Source organism: Saccostrea cucullata, unplaced genomic scaffold, assembly GCF_032062105.1.
Source record: "Saccostrea cucullata isolate Sc308-1 unplaced genomic scaffold, CSIRO_AGI_Scuc_v1 ctg4187, whole genome shotgun sequence".
NCBI classification, from domain to species: domain Eukaryota; kingdom Metazoa; phylum Mollusca; class Bivalvia; order Ostreida; family Ostreidae; genus Saccostrea; species Saccostrea cuccullata.
Genome location: NW_026920495.1, coordinates 532 through 27,500, shown reverse-complemented (window position 1 = coordinate 27,500; position 26,969 = coordinate 532). Strand labels below are relative to the sequence as shown.

General features: G+C 35.2%; 2 protein-coding genes across 2 annotated transcripts in view; both read left to right on the top strand.

Annotated features, from left to right (window-relative positions):
• Window positions 1-20,416, top strand: part of LOC134249801 (uncharacterized) — a 34,844-nt gene extending 14,428 nt beyond the window's left edge. Inside the window, exons 3-5 of the mRNA XM_062732170.1 lie at window positions 1-271; window positions 2,772-2,869; window positions 20,261-20,416. The exon at window positions 1-271 is cut by the window's left edge and continues 236 nt beyond it. Coding sequence (XP_062588154.1) covers window positions 1-271; window positions 2,772-2,869; window positions 20,261-20,416 — 525 coding nt within the window. The remainder of the gene's footprint in view (window positions 272-2,771; window positions 2,870-20,260) is intronic.
• A 59-nt stretch (window positions 20,417-20,475) lies between these two features.
• LOC134249795 (uncharacterized) lies at window positions 20,476-26,297 on the top strand. The gene is made up of 2 exons (XM_062732156.1): window positions 20,476-21,480; window positions 25,441-26,297. The coding sequence occupies exons 1-2, from the start codon at window positions 20,476-20,478 to the stop codon at window positions 26,059-26,061; spliced, it is 1,626 nt and encodes a 541-aa protein (XP_062588140.1). The 3' UTR covers window positions 26,062-26,297.
• The last annotated feature ends 672 nt before the right edge of the window (window positions 26,298-26,969 follow it).

The following is a 26,969-nucleotide window of genomic DNA, read 5'->3' as shown; positions in this document are numbered from 1 at the left end:
GAGGTGATGGCCAGTCTTATCTCCTCAGAAGCTCCAGCTATGGTGAAAGAGGAAATTTTTCAGAAAATCTTGTCTGAGAAAGAGAAGTTACCAACAGTAAGCATGCTGGATTTTGCTGGTCAGTTAGCATATTATGCCTGTCACCAAATTTACGTAACACCAAAGGCCTTCTTTATCCTTGTGTTGGACATGACTAAGAAGTTTGAGGATGTTGTGGATAGGGAGAAAAATAATCAAGAAGGATCAATCTTCTCCGTGTGGACTTACAAAGGTAAGACACTTGTAAAATGTTAGATTTTTAGCTCTTATGAGTCAAAGGCTCAAAGTGCTATTACTATTGCCATTCGTTCTGTGTGCGGCATGCATTGTTAAGTGTGCATAAACTTTTTACAATAAACCATAACTCAAAGGTAAGACACTTGTAAAATGTTAGATTTTTAGCTCTTATGAGTCAAAGGCTCAAAGTGCTATTACTATTGCCATTCGTTCTGTGTGCGGCATCCATTGTCAAGTGTGCATAAACTTTTTACAATAAACCATAACTCAAGGTCCCCTTAGTCGATTTTTGTCAAATTTGTTACGACATATCCTTGGCCTAAAAGCTTCCATGTATTAAAAAAAAGCGCTGGGTCGTGACCCTTAGACAAAGGGAGATAATTAGAAAAAATAAAACAAAAGTAACGGTTGCTTAAAAATCTCTTGTCAAGAACTAATGTTGTACATTAAAATCATGGGGAAATTCCCTAGGGCAAACAGCATGGTCTCAAGGTCACTTCAAAGTTGTCCAGCAATTAAATTAATTTTATTAAAATGTTGATATTTTGCTTACTATAAAGACTATTTACAAAACGAAATCAAAGCTGGAGACCAAAACCTTGAAGTTAAAATTGCGGAAGATTCTTACGAATGGATACCACGTGGTATTAACTTAAATTTAACTTAAATAGAACAGACAGATCACCATCACATCGTAAGAATGCACAAGTAAATTTATTTGGTCGAAACCGGTCAACTGGAGTTGTGGATAACCACTCGCGCACTTACAAAAGCAAATAAAATTTGCTGTGGGCGATTTGATATTTAAAAAAGAACTTACAATGAAGATGAATTCTGTTTATAACTTTGAATATATTAAAAAATGTCTTTCATCTTTGAAAAAGGAATGAAGTAAAATATTTTTAACATAGCCAATTTTTATCAGAATACTTAATTTTACAAAATTTTTCAGGTCTTAGTAGAGTTCTTTTGTAAAACGAACTACTGGTTGCCCACATGGAAAATGAATTTTCCCCTGGAACAAAATCACATTTCAGTTTTATTTTGTATGTACTTTCAGTTTCTGGACAAATGCTCTACAAACGTAGATTATTTGTATTGGTTGCAAGCATATTCGTTCAACAAGTACGTGATCAAACATGGGGATTTATCGAAGCAGTTATAGGGAAAAGACCTTTAATTATTTTCCCATAGAACTCTTTACCAACTTTAGGCCCTCTCAGTACTTTACTATGACAATTTCAAATAAATCCCTAGCTTCATTTAAAACTCTTCATTTAAAACTCTTCTAAGCTCTAACAAAAGATATTGAAAAAATAGTACCATAGAATTTATAGGTCAAAATTGCAGTTATTTTCAACTTATAGTGATCAGCAGTAAATAACACGCTACACCAAAAATCATTAATTATTACAGTAATTATATATAAAATCTATATAAAACATGTTTGTGTTCATGATAGTGTTAGATACATGTACACGGCTTCCTACTATCTTGGGCTAGTAGGTAAACCCTTAAGCTCAATTGGAAGATCACTGGACTGGCTTGCCAGAGGCCCTGAGTTTTATCCCAAGCAAAAGCCTATAAATGTATGTGTTTAATACAATCATTTGTGGCAGGTATCGGTTCGTTTTTTTGAACTTGACACATGAATTTGTGATCAGTAACCAGGAATAATGAATCTGTTGGTGTGACCATTGAACCTGACTAAACTTCCCCAAATACACTGCTTACTGTACAAAAGTACAATATTTTATGATATATTTTTTTCTTCAATTCAGATATCATAGAAAAAATGTCGTAGATAAAAAAAATTACAGTTCATATTTATTTCTTTTTTGAATAACTTTATATTTAGGATATAATTATTATTTCATTTAATTCTGTAAGAGTAGTGTAAAAAATGATGAAGTTCTGATACATTTTTTTTCCATGGTTGTTAGTAAAAGGCTGTAGAGCTTACTCTTATCAGATACACCTGTATGTAGTTTTTAGCTTTACTGATCAGAGACCGAAATAGATTATGCAAAAGTAAGGTATCCATCATCTGTCTGTCTGTCTAAATGTCTGTCTACTTAGTCGTCCGTCTGTTAAAAAAATTCAAAACACTACTCCACCCTGAGTTTTTGGCTGATTACAGTATAACTTGGCATACAAGTAGACTGCACTAATATACATAATTCTTAATATGGGATTCTGATTTTAATGATCAGTGTTGCAATGACTAATAAAAATAGAAATTTCTGTGAAATATTTTCAAAATGCTACTTCTCTTACAGTTTTGGTCTGATTTCGATATAACATGGCACACGTGCAGATTATACACCTAGTAAACGTATACATTCTATTTACTGCTTTGCAAAAATTTAAATCAAAGTGCTACTTTTCTTTCCCTTTGCTCTTAGTGCTAACCAGTAAGGCTTGTAACAGTCTATTAAAGAATTCTAGTTTATCATTTCGCTTTATTTGTCCCTTTATACCTTTGTTTCTTTTAGACTACTTGAAGTTTTGGATAACCTCAATCAAGACATTTGGAGGTAAAAAGGCACCACTGTTTCTTGTTGTCACACACACAGAGAAAAAATCTAAAGATGTAAGTATTCTGTCTTAAATAATGTAAATTATAAAAGGAATGAACAAAAATCCAACCTACCATGAGAATGTACAAGTACTGCCATATTTTACAGAAATATTAATAAAAAAAAAAAAAAAAAAGACGTCTGACCTATTAGGTTTTAAGATTGGTTATAGTCTTTACAAAATGAATTGGGTTTTATTTTTGTTGATGACTGTGGGAAAAATATGGATAATAATTCTTGTCTTTGATATTAATGGCTTACCTGAGCTGCAAACTCAAGTGAGCTTTATGGATCATCCGTTGTCCTGTGGCAATTCATCCGTCTCTGTATCTGTTGTTTCTCTTTAAAAATTTTCCTATCTTTTACTCCTTAAGTACCATGGTATGGGCCAAAAATTAACCAAGTTGTTACAATTTATCTTTCGCTTAGGTAAAATTTAGAAATTTCAAAGACACACCCAGTTTTAAATCTGTAAGCTTAATTTGACAATTTGTTCTTGAACTTGTATTGAAATTTAATTAGGGCCCCGCATGGATTTGCAGGTGCCCTATAGTTATCACTCTGTCTGTCTGTCCGTCTGTCTGTCCGTCTGTCATTCTTCCGTCCACAAATTTCCTGTTTTTTCCTAATAACTTTTTTTATGGTAGCCCAATTAAGTTCAAATTTGGTATGGTAGTTCAGTAGGCAAAAAGACATATTTTGATGCTAAGTTTGTCTCTCTATGTCCTCTGGTTTTGGGATGGGGTGGTGGGGTAGATACCTTAACTATGTATAAGATTGAATGGGCAATTTTTTTTATGGTTGCCCATTCAAGTAGAAATTTGGTATGGTAGTTCAGAAGGCAGAAATACATATTTTGATGCTAAGTTTGGTTCTCTATGTCCCCTGGTTTGGAGCTGGGGTGGTGGGGTAGATTCCTTAACTTTATATATAAGAATGCATTGGCAAAGAGAGATAACTGCTGAAGATGTTCCCATTGTAAACTCAATGCTGCTATGAGTCCCTTGGGATTAAATAGCTTTCCTCCTGAAGAAAATCCAGAGCATTATCTTTATCCGCACATTGAGATGAATTACCACCTCTGTCTGCAAATGAAGTTTGTTTTGAAGTTAAATCAATTTGGAATGCTATGAACACTCCTATATGTGGATTTAAATATAAATTTTTATAATTTATTTTTGTTTAATTTAATAGTTATAATTTCATTGAATTCTAAAAACAAGAAATAGATTAAAGAAGAGTTTTTGATTTATTTTTTTTCACTTTATTTTAATTCAAGAATATTGTTAATTTTTTCACTTCATGTTAATTCAAGAATATTATTAATTTTTAAGGTAGTTGTATAAAAACCCCATTCTATCATTAATACTGAAAAAAGTTCTTATTGTAACTTTAAAGAAAATGATGAGAGAGGTACAATTAATCCCTTGGGATTAATTATCTAGCCTGCTGCAGAAAATTTAGTAGGCTTTTCTTTATATTTCACTTTAAGATTAATGAAAACCTTTGTCTGCAACTGCTGTTTGTTTGAAGTTAAGGTCAAGCCTTCATGTCATATTTGCATTCATTGAAGGCTGGCATTTTATATAACACAAGCTTCATAATTGTTTAAATATATATTCAATGTTAAGTTGTTCTTTACTGCCTAATGTAAATACAAGGGTATTATTTTCAGGTTTTTGAATATTCAGAAATTATCTTGAAATTTTAAAAATACAGTTGCTGTTGCTTATTTTTCGTACATTTTTTAATCATTCTGTAAGTTGCACCCTTTTAATTCTACCCCATGGCGGGGCCCTTCCTGACTGGTCAGTTTTCTAGTTTTATTCTGTTCTTTTCTTTTATAAGAAATCATGGTTTTGTATTAAACAGAAAAAAAATGTTTAAGGAAAGATCAAAACTGGAAAACACCAAATGAATTAAATAAATAAAATGAATAGTCAAAAATATATAATTACATATAAATTAGTTCTCATAGTTAAAAACAACTTTGCTATCTGTTGTCACAGTTGCATTAGCAGTCCTAATTGCCGGTAATAGGGTGTATAGAAGGACCATTCTTTAATTAGGGAAAAGACATTAGAAGTCACAAAAAATATCATCATAACAAGACCTCTATGCCAGAAAAAAATCAAACTTGTGAGAACGCTTCCTATGATAGTGTGTGTTTATTTTAATTTCTTTAAATCTTCGTTCTCGGGGGTAGGGTAGTGCCACAATAGGACATTAAAGTTCATAAAAGACCTGATAAACCGCTAGACCAGATTTTAGGGGTAGGTTAATGCCAATATAGGATATTAAAGTTCATAAAAAAAACCCTAATAAACTGTTGGACCAGGAAAACTGAAACGTGTGATATCATCATCAGGTTAATTTGATTCAAACCATTTAAACATTGGTTCCGATGGCAATAGGCAATCAGAGATATACACTGAAATATAATAAAGCAGCACAGTTCAGACTTACTATGAAAAATCAACGGAAAATAGAAGTGCGAAAACGGGAATTGTTTTTAAAACTGAATTTATTATTATTAAGCTGTTTTATTATGACATAACTTAAATACTTATGGAAATAGCATAATATAACCTACTCTGTACTATATGAAGTTTGGTCCGGTCAAAGTACATTCACGTGATGAATGCATAGTACGTGTACTGAATGTAGGTCATTAACAAATATCAATATAGTAAGGGCATACCCTATTTGAAATTAAAAATTCAAGCTATTAAGGTCAAGGTTTAGTAAATGAAAGGTGCGTACAGATTTATCAAATTTGAGAAATAAATTCCTTTAATGATGCTTTACAACTTTAGCTTGATCAGATAAGGAGTTTGGGGGCATAATTTGTAGGTAAACAAGATGAAAAACTGTATTTTAAGCTGTAATTTTTAATGACAAATTAAGAAAACCAGTCATGAATATGGGTTTTTTATTTTTGGTATTCGGCAAAGGAAATGTATCCAGATTGCCTACAGTCTATCACAAAGCGGTAATTAGTATGTTCATGACCTCGTCTTTAAATCAATATCAAATTTAATATAGGTATCTGCTTTACTTTTCATATGATTTCAAATTGAATAAAATGACAATAACCTATTTTTTTTACATAATTCTGCTAAAGCTGTAAAGTACGGGAAAAAGAAAGTTGAAATTGATTATGAGGTCATAATGGATCTAGCACCAAAAAAATTAGTCTTAAGTTATTTACTTGATCTTGACCTTAATTGTTTCTGCTTACTTTGTACCTTCTGAAAAGTACTTCTGCTTTGCATAGAATTTGCTTTTTAATAGTTAAAATTTCAGGTAAATAGCCCTATGTCGAAATATATTTGACTTTTACCAAATTTTTTGTGTACTTATAAATCCACGCTCTCGATTTAAAGGAAGCAGTAGCACATTTCAAGTTAAGGAACATATCCTTTATTTATATTCAAAACATGGTTAGGATTTATTTAGTCTATGCCACTGCAAAAGGACGATTTTAAAATTGCAAATTATTTCATTATCTGGTATTATGAAGAAATACAAAAAAGTCGCTTTTTTGTGGCGTCACAGTAAACTTTTCCTGTAAAAGTTAAACCCGCCGCCTTTTTTTTCAGCCTTAACAATGTTCCGAAGAATTAGAGGTACTGTGAGCAGTGACTCACTAATTGATACCCCAGGCCCCTTTTTATAACCCCCGCAAACGAAGTAAAGGGGGGGTATATTGGAATCAACATGTCCGTCTGTCCGTCTGTCTGTCTGTCTGTAGACGAGATTTTGTCCGGACCATTTCTCAGAAACTATTGGAAAGATTTGTCTGAAAATATGTACACATATTATTCACCATATGAAGTTGTGCACCTGATATTTTCATCTTGATTCGATTATTATTTTGAATTTTACAGGTGTTTTTTTCATTTTTATTTTGTGGTTTTGTCCGAACTTTTTCTCAGAAACTGTTGCAAGGATTAATCTGAAAATCTGTACACTTATTATTCACCCTATGAAGGTGTGCACCTGGAATTTTCAAACCCTTTTTGTTGATTTTTTTTTGCATTTTACAGGTTTTTTTTTTATTTTAATTGACTTTTTCATTTTGGGCTCATGTATAAGGTTTGAGATAAAGAATCTAGAATATCTGTTCAAAAATACTACAGCTTAAAACTACTCATTAAAACTTTAAAAAAAGAAACGTCATCAAGTCTTATAAATAGTTTTTACATTGCACAGAAGATAATGTAATTTCATTTGTCTCTTGGGAATAACGACTGGACATGCATCCAGTTAAAGATAAATTAATGAGTTTGGTGTTGGAAGTTGTTAAGGCATATCTCTCAGCGTGTGTGTTATCTAATCTCCAGGAAATAAGGCACAAGAATTAAAGATCTCTCTTTTCTTATTTGCTTAATTGAAATTTATTGTCTGTCAAAGCACTTCATTACTGGATGACCAGCTCTTTATTTTCAAAATGCATTTCAAATTGATATATCAAGATTAATTTGATTTTGTATAATGGTTTTTTTTAACAATCAGTTTGCAGAGTGACATAAAACATAATTGCAGTAATTTTTTTTAATGCAAGAATAAAAAAAATAAAATGAAAAAATATTTAAAAAAAAGTTACAATAGAATTACAATGTACTACTATTGATGTTTCATTTGGTTGTACCTTTGTTTCATTAAGAAACATGATGAGCAATTATATTTCACTGCAAATTTTTGTAAGTAATTTGTGAACACCTCTAGATCCATAAAGTATTTTTGAATTGGCACCTTCTTTGAAAAACCCAGCGGGGGGTATTTGTCCCTATTGGACAGTTCTAGTTTATAATGGCAAAATGCATGTTCTGCTTGTACGTGATAAAAAACTCGGATGTGCAATGGAAAGCAATTATAAAATGATAACTAGATGCTGTCATGAGACAGTAATACCCGCACTAAGGTGTTTGCCTCTAAATGCACACTTCTTCATATTGGGCTTTACCAAGGAAAAAGCAGGGGCGGATCCAGCAATTTTTGAAAGGGGGGGGGTTCCAGGGTTATGCCCCTCTAACCCCCCCCCTTACATATTCTCAAGCAAAGATTCACAGACTTGTATGGAAAGATCTAAGGTTGTGGTAAATACTATCTATGTTTGATGTCCTTCAAAAAAAAAGCGTACCCCCATTCCGAACAAAATAAAAACAAAGCAAAAAAAAAAAAAAAAAAAAAAAAAAAAAAAAAAATCAAAAATTACGGAAGCCTTAAATTTTATTGTATTCGTTTCACTTTTTAATATTATAAATAATTTTCTTTAATAATTTTAAAAACCTTTTTGGGGTGGGGTGGGGGTGGGCTTTAAAACAAAGAGTTACATGTTAGTTCGTTCAATTGATCAAGATATGATAAAAACGGTACATATTTAGCAAACACAGCCAAAGATCGCGGAAATCTAATATCAAATTAAACCTCGCAACCATTCTCTCATAAAAAATATATAATAGAGAAGGTGATTGGAGGAAACTAAATGTGTGAGAATCTATCTATTCAATAAATAAGACTTATAAATATATAATCTAAGAAGACTTTTTATCCTCTCTCTCTCTCTCTCTCCACTTGGCAAAAAATAAAGGGGGGGGGGTTCCAACCCCCGGACCCCCCCCCCCTCTGGATCTGCCAATGAAAAGTCAATATAATTCAATAATTTACATAATACATGTATTCATCAAATTGAGCATAATATGCTCAGGTGACCATGTAGCTGCAGATCTGGTTTTATATATTTGTCTTTGATCATAACGCTACAGATCCCCATATGCAAAAAAGGTGCAATTTACGCGCAATATTTTTTTAGCACTTTTGGGCAGAATTTCTCCACTTTCTAGCATTAGGCAAATCAACTACCTTTCACTCCCTAATTTTAGACACATTCTCTGGCCAATATGTATATTTTGTCCACCTCCCAGTCATTTATAGTAATCTCTACAGGCAATAAACTTGCTTGATGTGAATTTTCAGCAATCTAACAAATAATTTTAATCAAGCGAGTTTATCTCGAGTAGAGACGACTATAAAGGGTTGGGAGATGGATAAAATATACAGATTGATTAAATAATGTGCCTAGAATTAGGGAGTGAAAGGTAGTAAATTGACCGATGCTGGAAAGTGGAGAAATTCTCCCCAGAAGTGCGCAAAAAATATTGCGCCGTAAATTGCACCTTTTTTGCATTACACGATCTGCAGTCAAAGACTTATATATAAAACCATAACGCTACAGACCTGCAGCTAGTGACCATGTGACCCATGGGCCTCCATTTTATAGGTATTTCATATTCTTAATTCATTACCAGTCGGAAATTAAACTACAGAATTAAATTAATGATGTAAATTAGGTTTGATAAAAGGGGGGGGGGGGGATTTTTGGCACATAATTGGAACTTTTTAAATCTATTTTCTCATATAGATTAACAACAAATAATATTATTCAAATTAGTGTAAAGCGTTTTTGATGAATTTTTCAATATGTGCAAAGTTTATTTATATTTGATTAGGCAGAAACTTCTTGAAAGCTGCCATATACACAATCAATTTAATAGTCAACCCCCACCCGTCTCCCATCAACACACACACACAAACACACCTTATTTGTCTGTTTTTGCAAATAGGCCTAAATTGCAAAGCTAAAATAAAACATCTTTTGTAAATGATAATTTTCAATTTGTTTTTGCACTATACATGTATCTGAACACCTGCATCACATTGGGCTTGCGTCACGTACCCAACTTAAGTACTAGTTTTACCATTGGCATTATCATTTTAGATTTCACTGCACGTGCAGTAGGATACTAGTGTGCATATTTGCATATATGTCGATAGGAATTATTTCATTTTGTGTTTTAACTGGATTATATTTCATGAAGATGACAGGGCCTAAATAATAACAATCGGTAAGTACAAGTTTTGGTATAGATTTGGGTAAAATAGTCTGAAATGCAAACGGTTAGGTTAAAGTTTAAAGGATCAAAGGTCATCCGATGCTAAAATAGACGAATTTCACATTCTGAAGAGTTATCCCCCGTTATCAACGTTACATTCAGTTACAAGATCCAGAATTTTTTTTTCTTGGAGGGACGGGGGGGGGGGGGGGGGGGGGGGGGGGGGGGGGGGGGGGGGGGGGGGGGGTAGGGGGGGGGGGGGGGGGGTAGGGGGGGTTCCAGACCAGAATTTCCTGAGAAGCAAGAAATAAAAGAAGTTATGGTTTGGTCTGTTTTGTAGGGTGGAGGGACACTTAGGGCATCCAAAGTCATTTTTTATTTCCTCCAGTACATACTATAGTCCTGCAAATTCCGGGGGAAAGGGATGGGGGGGGGTGATGAGGGGGCGATCTCCCAATCCATTTCCCTGTCCCTGTAATGACAAATGATCACGTGACTCCTAAATAGTAGGAAACTTTTTCCATTTGACTATACATAATATTGTTTTATTATGTTATGTAAATTTAATGGTATAAAGGTTATGAACCCCTAGAGGTCATCCCCACTCTCCTAATGAGCTGGAAATGTTCACAATATGACTGCAGTAAATTAAATAAAAGTGCATCAATGATAAGATTACTTGACATTTTATTCATGAATTTGTGTCAACATATCTTCCTAGAATTAGGAATGAGAATACATTCAGAGATGGACCACATTAAACTATTTGTATGAACATTTTTTTTTGCATACATGAACAAACAGGGGTCTGGGAAGGGGTGAGGGGAAGGATCGAGTTAATATTTCTTTACGTCTTAATGGTTGAAAACTCCTAAAATGAATGTTGACCTCAAATCTAACTTGTCCTCATTATTTTTCAAATGGTGGTGTCTCCATATGAGTGAAAAATTCCTGAGAGGGATGTTTAACAACAAACAAAATGACATAAGAACACAATATTAATTTGCGTTAAGAAATACGCAGGGGATTTTTTCCATCATAAATCTTCTTCTCAAGAACAGCAAGGGCATATTCTTGTCCCCCATTTTGGGGAAAGGGAGGGGACACTAAATCTCATTTGTCTGTCAGTCTGTCCATCTTATTGACAGCTAGTATGTGCATCTGTCACAATAAATTTAACCTTGGTCATAACTTTTGAATGATAAGAGATAGTGCTTTCATATTTCACATGCACATTACCACAAAACTTTCTAAATATACTATGATTTTTTAACCCAAGTGAGACCTTGACCTTAAAGTTTTACCTACTTTCCAAAAAATAACATTTTAAATTGATCATTTTGAAAGAGAAAAGAAAGGGCATTCAAATTATACATGTTTATTACATGTGAAAAGACTTTTCTAAATATATCATGACTTTTGACTCTGTGACCTTGACCTAGAAGTTTAACCTACTTTTCAAAAATATTATATTGTATATATAACTTTTGATTCAAAAGAGATAGGACTTTCATATTTGACATGTACATTACCTGCAACAAAATGTTTCAGAGCATGCTATGATTTTTCCCCTTTGACCCAATTTTCAAAAATTGATATATGATAGGGGTGCATATTTGACACACAATCTGCCATAAATTATGGTATCTCATTCACTAAAACACAGAAAGCAGAGGACCACAATTCTTTGAATTTGCTTGTATAATCTTGATAGATGGAAACATGCTCATATAATATAGATTCAAGTTTTTTTATGCCACACCATGATTAGGAATACATGTATAGTTTTTGTCATGTCCGTCCTCCACCCTTCCATCTGTCTTTCCATCGGGCTCAAAGAAACTTTCTAGATATTTTTATCAAAGTTCATATGTTGATGCATACTGAAGTAAATATCCAACTGCAGCAATATTTTTTGACTTTGACTTTTCCTTTGACCTTCACATAACTTTTCTTTAAATTAGTGTTAAGCTTTATTTTAAAGAAATCATTCAAGTTGTGTAATGAAACTTCACATGATGATACATACTGATGTAAGCTTTACGATGCTTCACTCTTTTTTACCTTGACCTTTCTTGTGACCTTGACCTCACTTTTCTAAAATTACTGTCTAGACCAGTTTTGAATAAACAATTCAAGATATATTTATCAAACGTCATATGCTGATACATACTGCTAAGAGTTATTAATACGTCAACATATTTTGACCTTGAATTTTCCTTTGACCTTGACCTCACTTTTTAAAATATCATTTTTCGACACTATTACTCCCCCCGGGGCAAAATCAACATTCTAAAACCTTACTGCACATCTACATGACACCACCAACCATCTCCCAAAAGATGATTAGGCTACTTTGTAAAATGTAAGAGGAGTTCAGGGAAGACGGGGCTTTTTGCATAAAAAACGTCATTTTTCGACCCCCATTTGACCCCCCGGGGCAAAATCAAAATTCCGAAACCTTACTGCACATCTACAGCACACCACCAACCATCTCCCAAAAGATGATTAGGCTACTGTGTAAAATGTAAGAGGAGTTCAGGGAAGACGGGGCTTTTTGCATAAAAAAACGTCATTTTTCGACCCCCATTTGACCCGCCGGGGCAAAATCAAAATTCCGAAACCTTACTGCACATCTACAGGACCTCACCAACCATCTCCCAAAAGATGATTAGGCTACTGTGTAAAATGTAAGAGGAGTTCAGGGAAGAAGGGGCTTTTTGCATAAAAAACGTCATTTTTCGACCCCCATTTGACCCCCCGGTGCAAAATCAAAATTCCGAAACCTTACTGCATATCTACATGACACCACTAACCATCTCCCAAAAGATGATTAGGCTACTATGTAAAATGTAAGAGGAGTTCAGGGAAGACGGGGCTTTTTGCATAAAAAACATCATTTTTCGACCCCCATTTGACCCCCCGGGGCAAAATCAAAATTCCGAAACCTTACTGCACATCTACAGGACACCACCAACCATCTCCCAAAAGATGATTAGGCTACTGTGTAAAATGTAAGAGGAGTTCAGGGAAGACGGGGCTTTTTGCATAAAAAACGTCATTTTTCGACCCCCATTTTGACCCCCCGGGGCAAAATCAAAATTCCGAAACCTTACTGCACATCTACATGACACCACCAACCATCTCCCAAAAGATGATTAGGCTACTGTGTAAAATGTAAGAGGAGTTCAGGGAAGACGGGGCTTTTTGCATAAAAAAACGTCATTTTTCGACCCCCATTTGACCCCCCGGGGCAAAATCAAAATTCCGAAACCTTACTGCACATCTACATGACACCACCAACCATCTCCCAAAACATGATTAGGCTACTGTGTAAAATGTAAGAGGAGTTCAGGGAAGACGGGGCTTTTTGCATAAAAAACGTCATTTTTCTACCCCCATTTGACCCCCCGGTGCAAAATCAAAATTCCGAAACCTTACTGCACATCTACATGACACCACTAATCATCTCCCAAAAGATGATTAGGCTACTGTGTAAAATGTAAGAGGAGTTCAGGGAAGACGGGGCTTTTTGCATAAAAAACGTCATTTTTCGACCCCCATTTGACCCCCCGGGGCAAAATCAAAATTCCGAAACCTTACTGCACATCTACATGACACCACCAACCATCTCCCAAAAGATGATTAGGCTACTGTGTAAAATGTAAGAGGAGTTCAAGGAAGAAAAGTGTGACAGACGGACGGACGGACGGACGGACGGACGGACATGAGTAACAACAATATACCCGAACTTTCTTTAGAAAGTGAGGGTATAATAAGACCAAATATGAATTTGTCGTTCGGTACCTATTCATTCATGAGTACACAGAATAACGAAATAATACTGGCAGGCGCGTCGCCCAGTATAAAAAGACGTCACTGACCTTTTGAGTCTATAATGGACACAGACTCAAGGAGTTCATTTGGTGCCCCTCGGATAATCCTCAAGGATATTGTATTATTTTATGGACTTTGAGACTTTGAGTACTGTTCGATGTCTCCAATGAAGGATATGGAGAAAGCGAACACCATTCAATCTCAAAGTCCATTAAACAATATACAAAATCAGAGTAGAGCAAACACGGACCTCCAAAACATCCGAGGTGGGATCAGGTGCCATGGGGGAAAACTGCATTGTTTTATAGACTTTTGCTATGGGAAACTCAAAATATGTGTCAGATAAAAAAATGGAGGTGCACAACGGCAATATGTAATTAAGATTCTGTGAAAATTCTGTGAAAGTTTTATCAAAGAGACCAGAAAGCCTTATGCGATAGTAGTGCAATCCGTCGTTAATCTAGCTGTCTGTCTGTCCGTACTTCTGTCTGTCTGCAAACAATTTTATAGCTCACCTGAGCCGAAGGCTCAAGTGAGCTTTTCTGATCACATTTTGTCCGTCGTCTGTCCGTCCGTAAACTTTTCACATTTTCGACTTCTTCTCAAGAACCACTGGGTCAATTTTGACCAAACTTGGTACAAAGCACCCTTTGGTAAAGGGAAATTTAAATTGTTAAAATGAAGGGCTAAGTCCCTTCACAAGGGGGGATAATCAAGAAAAAACAAAAATAGGGTGGGGTCTTTAAAAAAATTTTCTTCTCAGGAACCACTGAGCAAGGAAAGCTGAAACTTAAGTGGAAGCATCCTGGGATAGTGTAAATTCTAAATTGTTCAAATTATGACCCCGCGGGTTGGGCAGGGCCACAAAGGAGATTCAAAGTTTTACACAGAAATATATAGGAAAAATGTTTGATAATCTTCTTCTCAAATACCACTGGGCCAGAAAAGCTGAAACTTATGTGGAAGCATCCTGGGGTAGCGTAGATTTTAAATTGTTCAAATCATGACCCCCGGGGGTGGGCGGGGCCACAATGGGGAATCAAAGTTGTACATAGAAATATATATGAGAAATCTTTGAAAATCTTCTTCTCAAGAACCACTGAGCCAGAAAAGCTGAATCTTATGTGGAAGCATCCTGAGACATTGTAGATTCTAAATTGTTCAAATCATGACCCACAGGGTTAGGACAGGGCCACAATGGGAAATCAAAGTAATACATAGAAACATAAAGGAAAAGTCTTTGCAAATCTTCTTCTCAAGAACCACTGGGCCAGAAAAGCTGAAACATGTGAAAATATTCTCAGGTAGTGTAAATTCTAAATAAATCAAATCATGACCCCCGAGGGTAGGGTGGGGCCACAATGGGAAATCAAAGTATTACAAAGAAATATATAGGAAAAGTCTTTGAAAATCTTCTTTTCAAGAACCACAGGCCCAGAAAAGCTGAAACTTATGTGGAAGCATCCTGGGATGGTGTAGATTTCAAATTGTCTTAACTATGATCAGTGCTGTAGGGTGTGGTCAAAGTATGTATTACAAGGGGAAAATCTAGTAAAGAACAGAATGGTCAAAGCATCTCAGGTGAGCGATGTGGCCCATGGGCCTCTTGTTTCAAAATGCTACTCCTCCTATAGTTTTGATCTGATTTTAATATAACTTTGCTCAAAAGTAGACCACACTTAGATACGTAATACTGTTATCGGTTTTTGATTTCGTTGAACAGTGTTGCCGTGGTTACTTAAAATAGAAACTCCTGTGAAAAACATTCAAAATGCTACTCCTTCTACAGTTTTGGTCTATTTCAATATAACTTGGCACATAAGTAGACTTCACTAAGATACATAAATCTGCATATAGATTTTTGATTTTGAAGAATGGTGAAGCTGCAATTACTAAACATAGAAATTTCCTTGAAAATGAAAAAAACGTCAAATTACGTTTGGTATAATATATTTGCCTTTGCTAAAGAGACAAATGAAGGCCAAAACTTGTCTACTTGATAAATTTGTTGCCCCCTTATCGTTCTTGATTTTGTGTTTTATGACCTCATAAAGACCCATTGATGTAAATATGTAACACATTAGATCTAGTGTAATTTTGCCGTATTTTATTGATTTGATTTGAATCTTTTTTTTTTGGATATAAACGTAATTTTGTTTTTAGATGAACTATCCGATTCTAAAGTAAAGTTTACTCTATTTGAACCAATCGTTGATTAGACACAGTAACTGAAAACAAGAGCTTTTTCATAGTCAATGTATAAACCAGATGACGCGACCTTTAAATATAGAATGTTTCATAGCAGGATGATCCTGGTGAAAACCCTTTTGAAATCAAGATTTTTCTCTTCCTATTATGATTACTTTTTTAAAATTAATATTTTATAAACAAAAATCTTCATATTTTTATTTGATACGTATACGTCATACATGTTTTTAGGTCACCTGAGAAAACTCAGGTGACCTATTGCTATCACTTTTCGTCCGTCGTAGTTCGTCGTGCGTTAACATTTGAACATTTTCAGCTTCTTCTCTGAAACCACTGAGCCAATTTCAACCAAATTTGGCATATAGCATCTATGGGTGAAGGGAAACAAAAATTGTGAATTTCATTGTCCCTGCCCCCCTGGGGCCTGGGGGTGGGGCAAAAACCACTAAAATTAGTGCAATCTTTAAAAATCTTCTACTTTACTCCTGGACATCAAGCTGTCAAACTGTTTGCATGATTGTAATCAGCATTGAGTCCTCTACCAAAATTGTGAAATTCATAGCCCCGGGGTCATGGGTTCTAGTGCTAGGGCGGGGCCAAATAAGTATATTGTGAAAATGCATTATTTCTTTGAAAATATTCTTCTCTGCTCCTGGGTATTAAATAAACCTACTAAGTACAAAAATTGTGAATTTTATGGCCCCAGGGTCAAGGGTTCTGGTGTAAGGGTGGGGCTCTATAGATTATAATAGTGAAAATTCATGAATTCTTTGAAAATCTTCTTCCCTGCTCCTGGGTATTAAATAAACTACTTAAGTGCATAGTTATGATGAGCAAGAGTATTTCTACCAAAATTGTGTATTTCATGGCTCCAGGGTCAGGGGTTCTGGTGTAGGGGGGGTGTATAGATAATATAGTAAAATTACATGAATTCTTTGAAAATCTTCTTCTCTGCTCCTGGGTATTAAGTTAATTACCTAAGTGGATAGTTATGATGAGCAATAGTGCCTCTACCAAAATTGTAAATTTTATGGCCCCCAGGGTCAGGGGTTCTGGTGTAAGGAGAGGGGGGGCTCTATAGATCATATAGTGAAAATTCATGAATTCTTTGAAAATCTTCTTCCCTGCTCCTGGATATTAAATAAACTAACTAAATGCATAGTTATGATGAGCAAGAGTACCTCTATCAAAATTGTTAATTTTATGGCCCCAGGGTCAGGGGTTCTGGTGTAGGGGGGGGGTCTATAGATAATATAGTGAAATTACATGAATTCTTTGAAAACCTTCTTCTCTGCTCTTGGGTATTAAATAAACGAACTAAGTGCATAGTTATGATGAGCAAGAGTGCCTCTACAAAAATTGTGAATTTTATGACCCCAGGGTCAGGGGTCCTGGTGTAAGGGTGGGGGGGGGGGGGGGGGCTCTACAGATTATATAGTGAAAATTCATGAATTCTTTGAAAATCTTCTTCTCTGCTCCTGGATATTAAATAACTAACTAAATGCATAGTTATGATGAGCAAGAGAACCTCTACCAAAATTGTGAATTTGATGGCCCCAGGGTCAGGGGTTCTGGTGTAGGGGGGGGGGCTCTATAGATTATATAGTGAAATTACATGAATTCTTTGAAAATCTTCTTCTCTGCTCCTAGGAATGAAATATACTAATAACATAGTTATGATGAGCAAGGTAACCTCTTCTAAAATTGTGAATTTTTTGGCCCTAGGGTCAGGGGTTCTAGTGATAGGGCGGGGCTCTATTGATTTTATGATGAAAATACATTGAATCTTTGAAAGTTTTCTTCTCTGCTCCTTGGTATTAAGCAGATGAACTACCTATATAGTTATGATGAGCAAGAGTACTAATCTTCTAGAATTGTGAATTTCAAGGCCCCAGGCTCAGGGGTACCATAAAGGGGGGGGGGGCTGTACTTATATACTGAAACTGGATGAATTGTTCGAAATATGCTCCTTGGTATTAATCAAATATTTTTGAAAAGCAAGGATGCAATGTGTGGATCAAGGCGACTGGGTGTTGCGGGTTCTTCCTTATTATAATTAATAACAAAAGTCACAAGCGTTTTCACATTTATCTAGATTACAACAACTGTACATAGTATATATTCCGGATCCACAGTAACCATAACCGTTACACCACACACAATACAACACCAAACACAAGACGTAACGTAGGACATGTAACCTGGAACGGAGGACGTATAACGGGACCTACATAACACAAAATTGCAAACACATTAAGTTACACAGTTAAAAACTCAAATCTACATACAAGTAATTACCAACATAACCCACCATACATGAAAATGGGATAATAAGGGGGTCAACATCACATCGCTGCTTTACAGAACTTGAATTAAATGCTTTTACACAATAATTACATTATTCTACATGTAACTTACACTTACACACAGTAACGTCACTTACATAGTTACTTTACGGTTTAGAATCATAATGAAACTATATACTACAATACTAGAGCCGATACTATCAATTAACACTATTCACTATGATATTTATAGAACATACAAACTATACAAACGAATAAATTAAAATTGAAATACGTGGAAATAACAAAGTTATCTCAGGACTGTTTAACAAAACAGAGAGGAAAAAAATGTAAATAAAACATGTTACTCACCTCAGAAGTCAGTGTCTGTATTAACGATATACAATACTCAGTACTTTAACTTTACAAATCTTAACAGTAAAATTGGACAATCAGAGCTCGTTCTGTTACATCTTGGAAAGCTGGTTTTAAGAAGGGCGAAAGCCTAAACTCAGGTGAATAAATACAGGTAATGTAGAGGTACCACAGAGGGTGTTCGAAGGGGTCCAGAATGGAAAAACTGAAAGAAACTAAGGAACAACGTTAGAACAAATATCACAGTAAATTTTAAATACAAATAGAAAAAAAACATCGTAAATGTGACACTGGGTCTAACTGATGTCATAAATCCAAATAAGCTGCACAAATTGAAATTCATTTTTTTCAGTAAAGTATCCAAACAAAAATCCAAATGTAATTTCAAGCTCATTCATATTGCTCAGATGAACTCATTGCCGTATACAACCCAAAGTGCTCAGGACATTGTTTCGTATGACGTTCAAAAAGCAAGATTTTGAAAAAAAACACATAAAACTGTAAATATGTAGTTCCAGGTGGATTCAAACTATGTCCCTATGAAAAATAACAGGGGGGTCTAACCATGCAACCAGGTTGTCAAAATGAAGGTTTTTTAGCTCACCTGAGCAGAAGGCTGATGGCCTGGCATGTTTTTAAAATCTTCTTCTCAATAAACACTACACCAGGAAAGATAAAACTTATAGGGAATCATCCTCAGGTAGTGTAGATTTAGATTTATTCAAATCATGACCCCCGGGGGAAGGGCAGGGCCAAAATGGCTGATAAAGTTTAATATAGAAATATATAGGGAAAATCTTTAAAAACCGTCCTCTCAAGAACCACTGTGCCAGGAAAGATGAAACTTATAGGGAAGCATCCTCAGGTAGTGTAGATTCAGATTATTCAGATCATGACCCCTGGGGATAGGGCGAGCCACAATAACCAATCAAAGTTTTACAAAGAAATATAAATAGAAATTCAAAAAAAAATTTCTCAAGAATAGCAAAGGCATGAATGATCATACTTATATGTAACCTTGACCTCAGGTAGTGGACATTCAATTTTGTTCAAATCATGACCCATGGGGTAGGGCGGTGTCACAACATGGAAACATGTAGAAAAAATATTTAAAAATCTTCTTTTCAAGAATAACAAAGCCATGACTAGTCCTATTCATATGGAAATATTCTCAGGTAGTGCAGATTCAATTTTGTTCAAGTCATGACCCCTGGGGTTAGGGCAGGGCCACAGTGTAAGTTCAAATGTAAAGGGCAATAAAGCCACAAATAGTCAAAAAAATATGCAAGCATCCTTAGCTAGTGTAGATTCAAGTTTGTTCAAATCATACCCTCTCAGTTTTTTAAGGATTGGTTGGGACCACTATTGGGTTTAAAGTTTTCAATAAGAAACTGATTTCTGATTTTCTTTCTGGCCACATTGCACAGGTGAGCGATATGGCCCATGGGCCTCTTGTTTATGCTTTTATTGTGGATTAAAAATCATTTAAATAGATTTTAAGTTTTTAAAAGTGTTCTGTATGAGAGCACATACTAAACACATATCATACAAAAGTTCTTTAGAAACCTTTAATTCACAGTAGCTATCTATTTACTGCTTTACATCCAAAGTGACAAAATATACTATAAGGGATACCAAATCTGCAGTTTTATCTTTAATCAATTAGATTTTGTACCAATTTTACTCCTGAGATACCTGTTACTCCAGATTTCTCAAAGATCTATAGCATTATATTATTATGATTTTAGTGCACAGTTATGTTTTTAAAATATTTTCATGTTTGCTTTGTTTTTATCTTCAGGAAATAAAAAAGTATCTTAGGGAGTTCTGGAATGCTGTACCAGACGAGGACAGAGATTGCTTAAGTGAGTCTATGAATGATCGGGAATATGCAGTAGGTCTAAAGGAACTTAATGATGATACCAAGAAAATGCTGGAATCAATGAAAAGTCCATAGTGGAACAATTTACAGATGAGAACAATACAAAAGTTGAATTGCCTTCTTCGTGGGCTTTAATGGAGCAGTTATTGTATGAAGGAGCATGGAAGGTTTTGTCCCTGAGTGAAATCTGGAAGCTCAACTCATCTCTTCCCAATGAATACCAAATCAAAAGTGATGAAGAAATGACAAAATATTTAAAATGTTTCCATGACAGTGGCCTTCTTTTGAATTTTGAAGAAGCGGACTTGAGGGAACATGTCATACTAGATATTCAGTGGTTTGCTAATGCTTTCAGTAAGATAATTGCTGATGAAAACCACATCACTAAAGACTGTCAAACAAAATTAATCAAAGAGTGGAAATCCTTCAACAAAACAGGGGAACTCAAAGAAACAGTTATAGATGCTTTGTGGAAAGATGAACCCTCTTACTTGAAACATAAAAATGAAATTATGCCATACATGGAGAAACTTCAAATGCTGGTAGATTTGAATGCATTTGAGGCTGTATCAGTAGGTAGCATGTCATGGTATGTCCCGTGTATGAACAAAAAGCAGTTTAAAGCTGACTTCAGTGAAGATACATGGGAATGCTCATCCATTTTGTGCTATCGATTCAGTTCCTTTGCCATGTTTGTGTTCTACAGACTAGTAGCATACTGGATAAGTGCTCTAAGATGGAGTGTTGCAAAAGATGAAGATAATGAAGGAAGTCTATGTCTTTATCAAACGGCGGCAGTGTTTGATCACAATGAACACACTGTTGTTGTTGGTATATGTAATGATGATATTCAGTTGCAGGTGTTGAGAATCAAACCATTGACTGTAGAGAAAGGTGTATCAAATGAAATTGGAAACTCCATTGATAAAGGAATAGAAAAATTGACAGAAACATTTATTGGCACAAATATATTCCTCAGAGGATTCAAATGTCAAAACATTATTTGTAATGAGAAAGATCTTTCTTTTACACTTTCAAGTGAGCTGTCCAAAATCAAGGCTAAAGAAATTCAGTGCAAGTGTCAACTTCAGCAGAAACATGTGATAAATGTACAGACGACACAGGGATTCTGGGAAAAGGTAACAGTTATACTTAATAATCTTTATACTCCCTGTCAAAGAAAAATCGAGAAATTGATTTTTAGGACTTATATTGTCTGCCTGTCTGTTAGTACGAGGGTTGATCCAAAAGTAATCGCAGCTAGGATAAGGCTGCCCGTAAAATATCAAACTGTTCAAACTGTAGTAACTTCTCTGAACTACCTAGATATGACGTCATAATAGAATATGACGTCAAGTCACTACATACTTGTGCTGACATGACGGGGAAAGTGTCATAACTATTACACGGCATGTAAATTTATTATGGGGATTTGTGTTTAAGAGTAAGAGTCGTTTTTTTATGCTCGTATGTGCTGTTATAATGTTTAACATTTGATATTTAAATATCTCCATTCCTTTTGCTTGTCCGATATGCATATATTCAAGCAATAGCAAAAGATTATGTTTGAAACGCTCCCCTTACACTTCCGTAGACAAAGTTAGAATTTATGAATCGTGTTTATACTGGACTGGCACAAGTGAAAGACAAGGATAAATTGAAGATATTCTGCGTGAATCTTAAAGAGAACTATGTCTTCTAACTGAATTTTGCTGGGGGATCGTGTGTAGTTTATCCGTTTTTGTACACATCGCAATAAAGACTGGAAAATACCCCTTCTTACGTTGGTAATTTTAATTTTCGTAAAATATTTTCTTAAGAAGTAAAAATGAAACCTGCCCCCAGCACTTTTTATGTACCAGGGATCACGATGAAATGATCTATGTAACAAACTTTGCACAATATTTTCGTTTTGCACTTGTGTCGAGGTGATTTTTGTGCAACATATAAGAATATCAAAAATGTCCGTCACGTGATCAACACAGTCATCTGACATCAAAGAAATGCTTTATTATAATACCTGATTAAACTATTATCTCAAGTTGACTGCAATTTCAAACAAGGATCACATATTAATTTAAAATCAAGCTCAAAATAAAATGTATAATTTTAAGACAATTTAAGCCTTCGGACAGCCTTATCATAACTGCGATGTCACAACTGCGATAAAATTAAAAATAATCGGCGTAAAGCAACAAAATTAGCAATGATGGAAGCTATATTTATTTCAAATTAGATCTGAAAATTTCAGTTCAACATGATTTATACTTTTAAAAATATTGGATTATATACAAAGTTCAATTGTGGTAGTCGCCGCAACCTCAATAACGTCAAATAACAGATACGCGTCAAACACCTGAACGTAAAATTAGTCCTTCTCAAAGTAACGGCCTTGGTGCTCTACACAAAGCAGATGTCTCCTAACCCATTTCTGGAAAACGTCTGCAAACCATTCTCTGGGTAGTAGAGAAAATACCTCGTTACATGCCTGTCTCAAGTGCTGAAGGTTCTCGAAGTGGGTCCCTCGGAGTTGATTTTCAGATGCGGAAATAGCGCAAAATCAAACGGAGCTAGATCTGGGCTATAAGGGGGGTGAGGCAATTTCTCCATTCCAAGGAGCTCAATTGTTATTACAGTTTCCATTGCCGTGTGCGGTGTTGCATTATCATGATGGATGATGCAGTTACTAAGGTTGTCATATATATGTTTCCTTTTCTTTCTCAGTGCAGTCATAAGATCTCTGGATAAAACCTGGAAAACAAATTAAGCGTGAATTTTTTTATGAAAAGAAAATAATGTTTTTTTTCTGAATTTGAAAGTCTGTTTTAAGAAATGATTATTTCTTTATTAATTTTTTATTATATAATTATTTTTAATAATCGTTCGTGAATTAGATACATAAATTTTGATTACTTGTTACGGCTTTTAATTTTTAATGATAATTATTAATTAATTAATTTGTCAATTACCTTTGAATAATACGAGGCATTGATCGCTTGTCCTTGTGGCACAGCATGGCTAAGCACAACACCATCCATATCAAAGAAAACAACGAACATGTGCTTCTTGGTGGTTCTGGAAACCCGAGCTTTCTTAGGAGGTGGTGAATCCGTGCTTTTCCACTGGCTTGACTGTAATTTAGACTCAGGGTCATAAAGATATACCCAGGTTTCATCCACCGTAATGATGCGCCTGAGGAATGCTTCTCCTTCTTTTCTCCATCGCCGTAAAAATCTCTCGGATTCACGAACACGTGCACTCATTTCATTTTCTTTAAGAAGTCTTGGAACCCATCGTGCATTTACTCTTTTCATAGATAAGTCCTCCGTCAAAATTCTTTGCACAGTGCCATAGGACAAATTCAAAGTCTCGCTTATCGCTCTTATCGTCACACGCCTGTCTTCTTTCACAACGTCAGAAACAAGTTGAACATTTCCGTCCGATCGTCCATCCTTTGGTCTTCCTGTCCTCTGTTGATCATTTAATGACCCATCTCCCTCCCGAAAACGCTGGAACCACCGATAAACAAGTCTCCTATTGACCTTCTTTTCAGTATAAGTATCATTTATGAAAGAAACAGTCTCTAGTGGCGATTTCCCCATTTTGTAACAGAAATGCATAACAGCTCGTTGCGGCATTTTTTCCATTTCTGGGATTTCTTTCGTTCAAATCATCGGAATAAAACACTGTGTAAATCATCCAAAATGGCAATGACGTCATTTAATTTTTAACTGAAGACTGGAAAATGACGTAAGTTTTTATTAACGAAAAAACGGGCAATTTGGCGCGTTTTAAAAATTTTTTATTATGTGTTTATCTTTTTATTCTTTAGAAAATAAAGTTCAAAATTAGACGTAACGTTATGACGCGGCGGCATCCCTACGTCTCACCTTTTAAACATCTATAAAAAAAGTTTTATTTAATATTATTAAACCAAAATTTCAATTTTAATTAAATTTTCAAATGTGCATATTTCGGTATACTTTATTTGACAATATGACGCCAGATACCAAAGATATGGACATAGTGACATTACTTTTGGATCAACCCTCGTATATATGTATATTTAAGTCCAGCCAATAACTCTGTAGGAAAAAAACACTGGCACATATATTGTTTACAAGCTGAGGAATCCTACTGATTTTGACCATATAAAAGATCAATGAATGAAAAAATATTAAAGAGATAGACTTTTGAAGTTTATATTTTACACAGAGCATTCTATCAGGAATGTATTGATCTAAATGCAAGGTCATTTGGTCAAGTTCAAGAACTTTCAGGAATAATTTTTTTAGAGAAAATCAGTGTAACCATATCTTGTAAAATGGACCATTATTTGACTCAACGATTTCTTACGACCCAATAATGTGTCATGATTTGAACTTATTTAAGGTAATATGATGTTTACCTGAAAAAATAATTGGAAACTCAAAATGAAATGAAGAAATGTAGTTAGGTATATCTGTATAAATAATTGGAATTTCAAAATGGAATGAAGAAATGTAGTTAGGTATATCTGTATGCTTCAAACTAATATTGCTTATAATCTCAAAATGTGTCATGACCTTGATCAAAGCACCAAGTTTCTTTCAGACCAGTGCAGAGTAGATGAACTGTTTTGCAAGAGGTTAATGGATTTTTAATCTTTTACCAAAATTGTGCAATTAACTATCCATTGTCTCGTGGTTCGGGTACCGGGGTGTTAGAAGCTCCGATGAGTACATTATGTTTCTCTCTAGATAAATCTTTTATTTCACGTTAATCCTAATTTTCCAAATTGATGTGATGTCACCAACTCAATGTTATCTAATGGTAAATTAAAATTGTTTTTATCCTAATTTTCCTTACTTACCTACAACAGGGCCCTTTGTTATAATCACCTTGGAAAACAAACTGTACCTGCATTAGGGTTTAGCTTTGCTTACCATATGGGGAATCATCTTATAAATTTTAATCTTGGTTTATAATGTTTTTTCCTAAGTTGGCTCCATTAGATGTACTAAGATTGATTTTGCTTCAGACAAAGTTGGCTATTTCCAGGACTTAGTTTTGAGGTTAAGATTGGTTCATTATAATAGCTATGGTTTATTTTGTTTCAGAGGGAGTCGAGTGATTCCAGTACTCATGTGGCCTCTGGACAAAACCTAGAAGGCCGGTCTAGATTTGCAAAACTTGGTATGGCTACAAATGATGTGTTGAATAAGGCATACAGAGATATTCTAGAATCAGAAATTCCTGCATCTGATATTGAGAACAAGGTGGATTTATTATCAAACAAAAAGTCGAAGAGCCTGAATCTAAACGCAAATCAAGAAAAACAATTGAAAAAAGCAAAAATATCAGGATATGAGGAATTTGATATTTCATTAACATACAAGTTGATAAGAAACATTTGTTCAAAGATTCCTAAACCAACAAAAGGAAAATGGGGAGAAGAGCCAGCAGCAGGAGAGGTGAGAGTGGGTGATGATATCGAGAGAATTAGGTCAATACGAAATAGATTGACTGCACATGTCAGTTCAGCCTCCATCTCTCAGTCAGAATTTGATGACACCTGGTCGACGATGTCAGATATCTGCCAAAGACTGGAAATGTTCACTGGTAAAAAGTACTTGGATGGTCTTAAAGGGATTCAGAAACTGGCTCTGAAGAGAGGAAGGGGAAGATGCAATAAAAGCTATCATAGAAAAGTTTGTCAAGGATCAACACGAACAACATGAAATGTTGAAGACAGTCATGTCAGATGTTCAAGAATTAAAGTCTCAAATGATGACATTAAAACGAGATTGAAGACTAAAGGCAGCCATTTAGAAATAATAGTTTTTTACTCGTAGAAAGTTTGCTGGGATAGTGAATAATAAATTCCGTAGCACTTGGTTGAAGATGTTAGAAATCTGCAATAAACTCGCAGGTTTCATTGGTGAAAAGCCTATGGATAAGCTTAATTATAATCATAAACTGGATATAAAGGAATTTGATATTTCATTTATGCTACGTTTACACTATGTTCCCGTTTGCCCGAAACGTAGTGCGCCGTGAGATTTTGGTTATTTTCCCCTCTATATCCAAGTCTTGACAAGTTCTTTTGCGGTCTTCTACGGTCTTCTACGGAATCCGTGCTGGGCCGTAGGAAGAAGTTGCCGTGGAGTGCCGGAGGCTACACGGCGCACCACGGTTCTGCCACGCATACCAGCACGTTCCCCCCAGGCCTCTTACGTTCTGATAGGTCACCTCTCGTTTCTCGCGTTCTTATGAAGTTCTTATACGTTTCTCACGTTCTGTCAAGTCTTTCTACGTATGAAACATGGAGGCCGGGAAACTATGGATCACGTTTGTACCAGAGAAGGTCTCCTAACCAAAAACAATCATCGTATCATGACCCTTCGAAGATAAAACATCATGAATTCCCAAGACGAAGATTTTATTTTCGCGTGTTTGCTGGGTGCATACCTAAAATCACTTCTTCAAAATGAAAAGAACCAGCAGCAGTTACAGAGAGGGAAGGCAGGAGTGCAGCAACCAGGAATGAGACGAATAAGACGGATGAGAAGGCGGAGATCCATGTGGATCCATAATGAAACTTCTCTGCAGTGCCCGGCTTTTATATGCTTCCTCTCAGACCGTGTGC

Excerpts from the sequence above, each read along its gene's own strand:
- LOC134249795 (XM_062732156.1), top strand. The coding sequence starts at position 20,476 with ATGGAGCAGTTATTGTATGAAGGAGCATGGAAGGTTTTGTCCCTGAGT. Across the intron at positions 21,481-25,440 it reads CACAGGGATTCTGGGAAAAG|AGGGAGTCGAGTGATTCCAG; the intron begins GTAACAGTTATA and ends ATTTTGTTTCAG.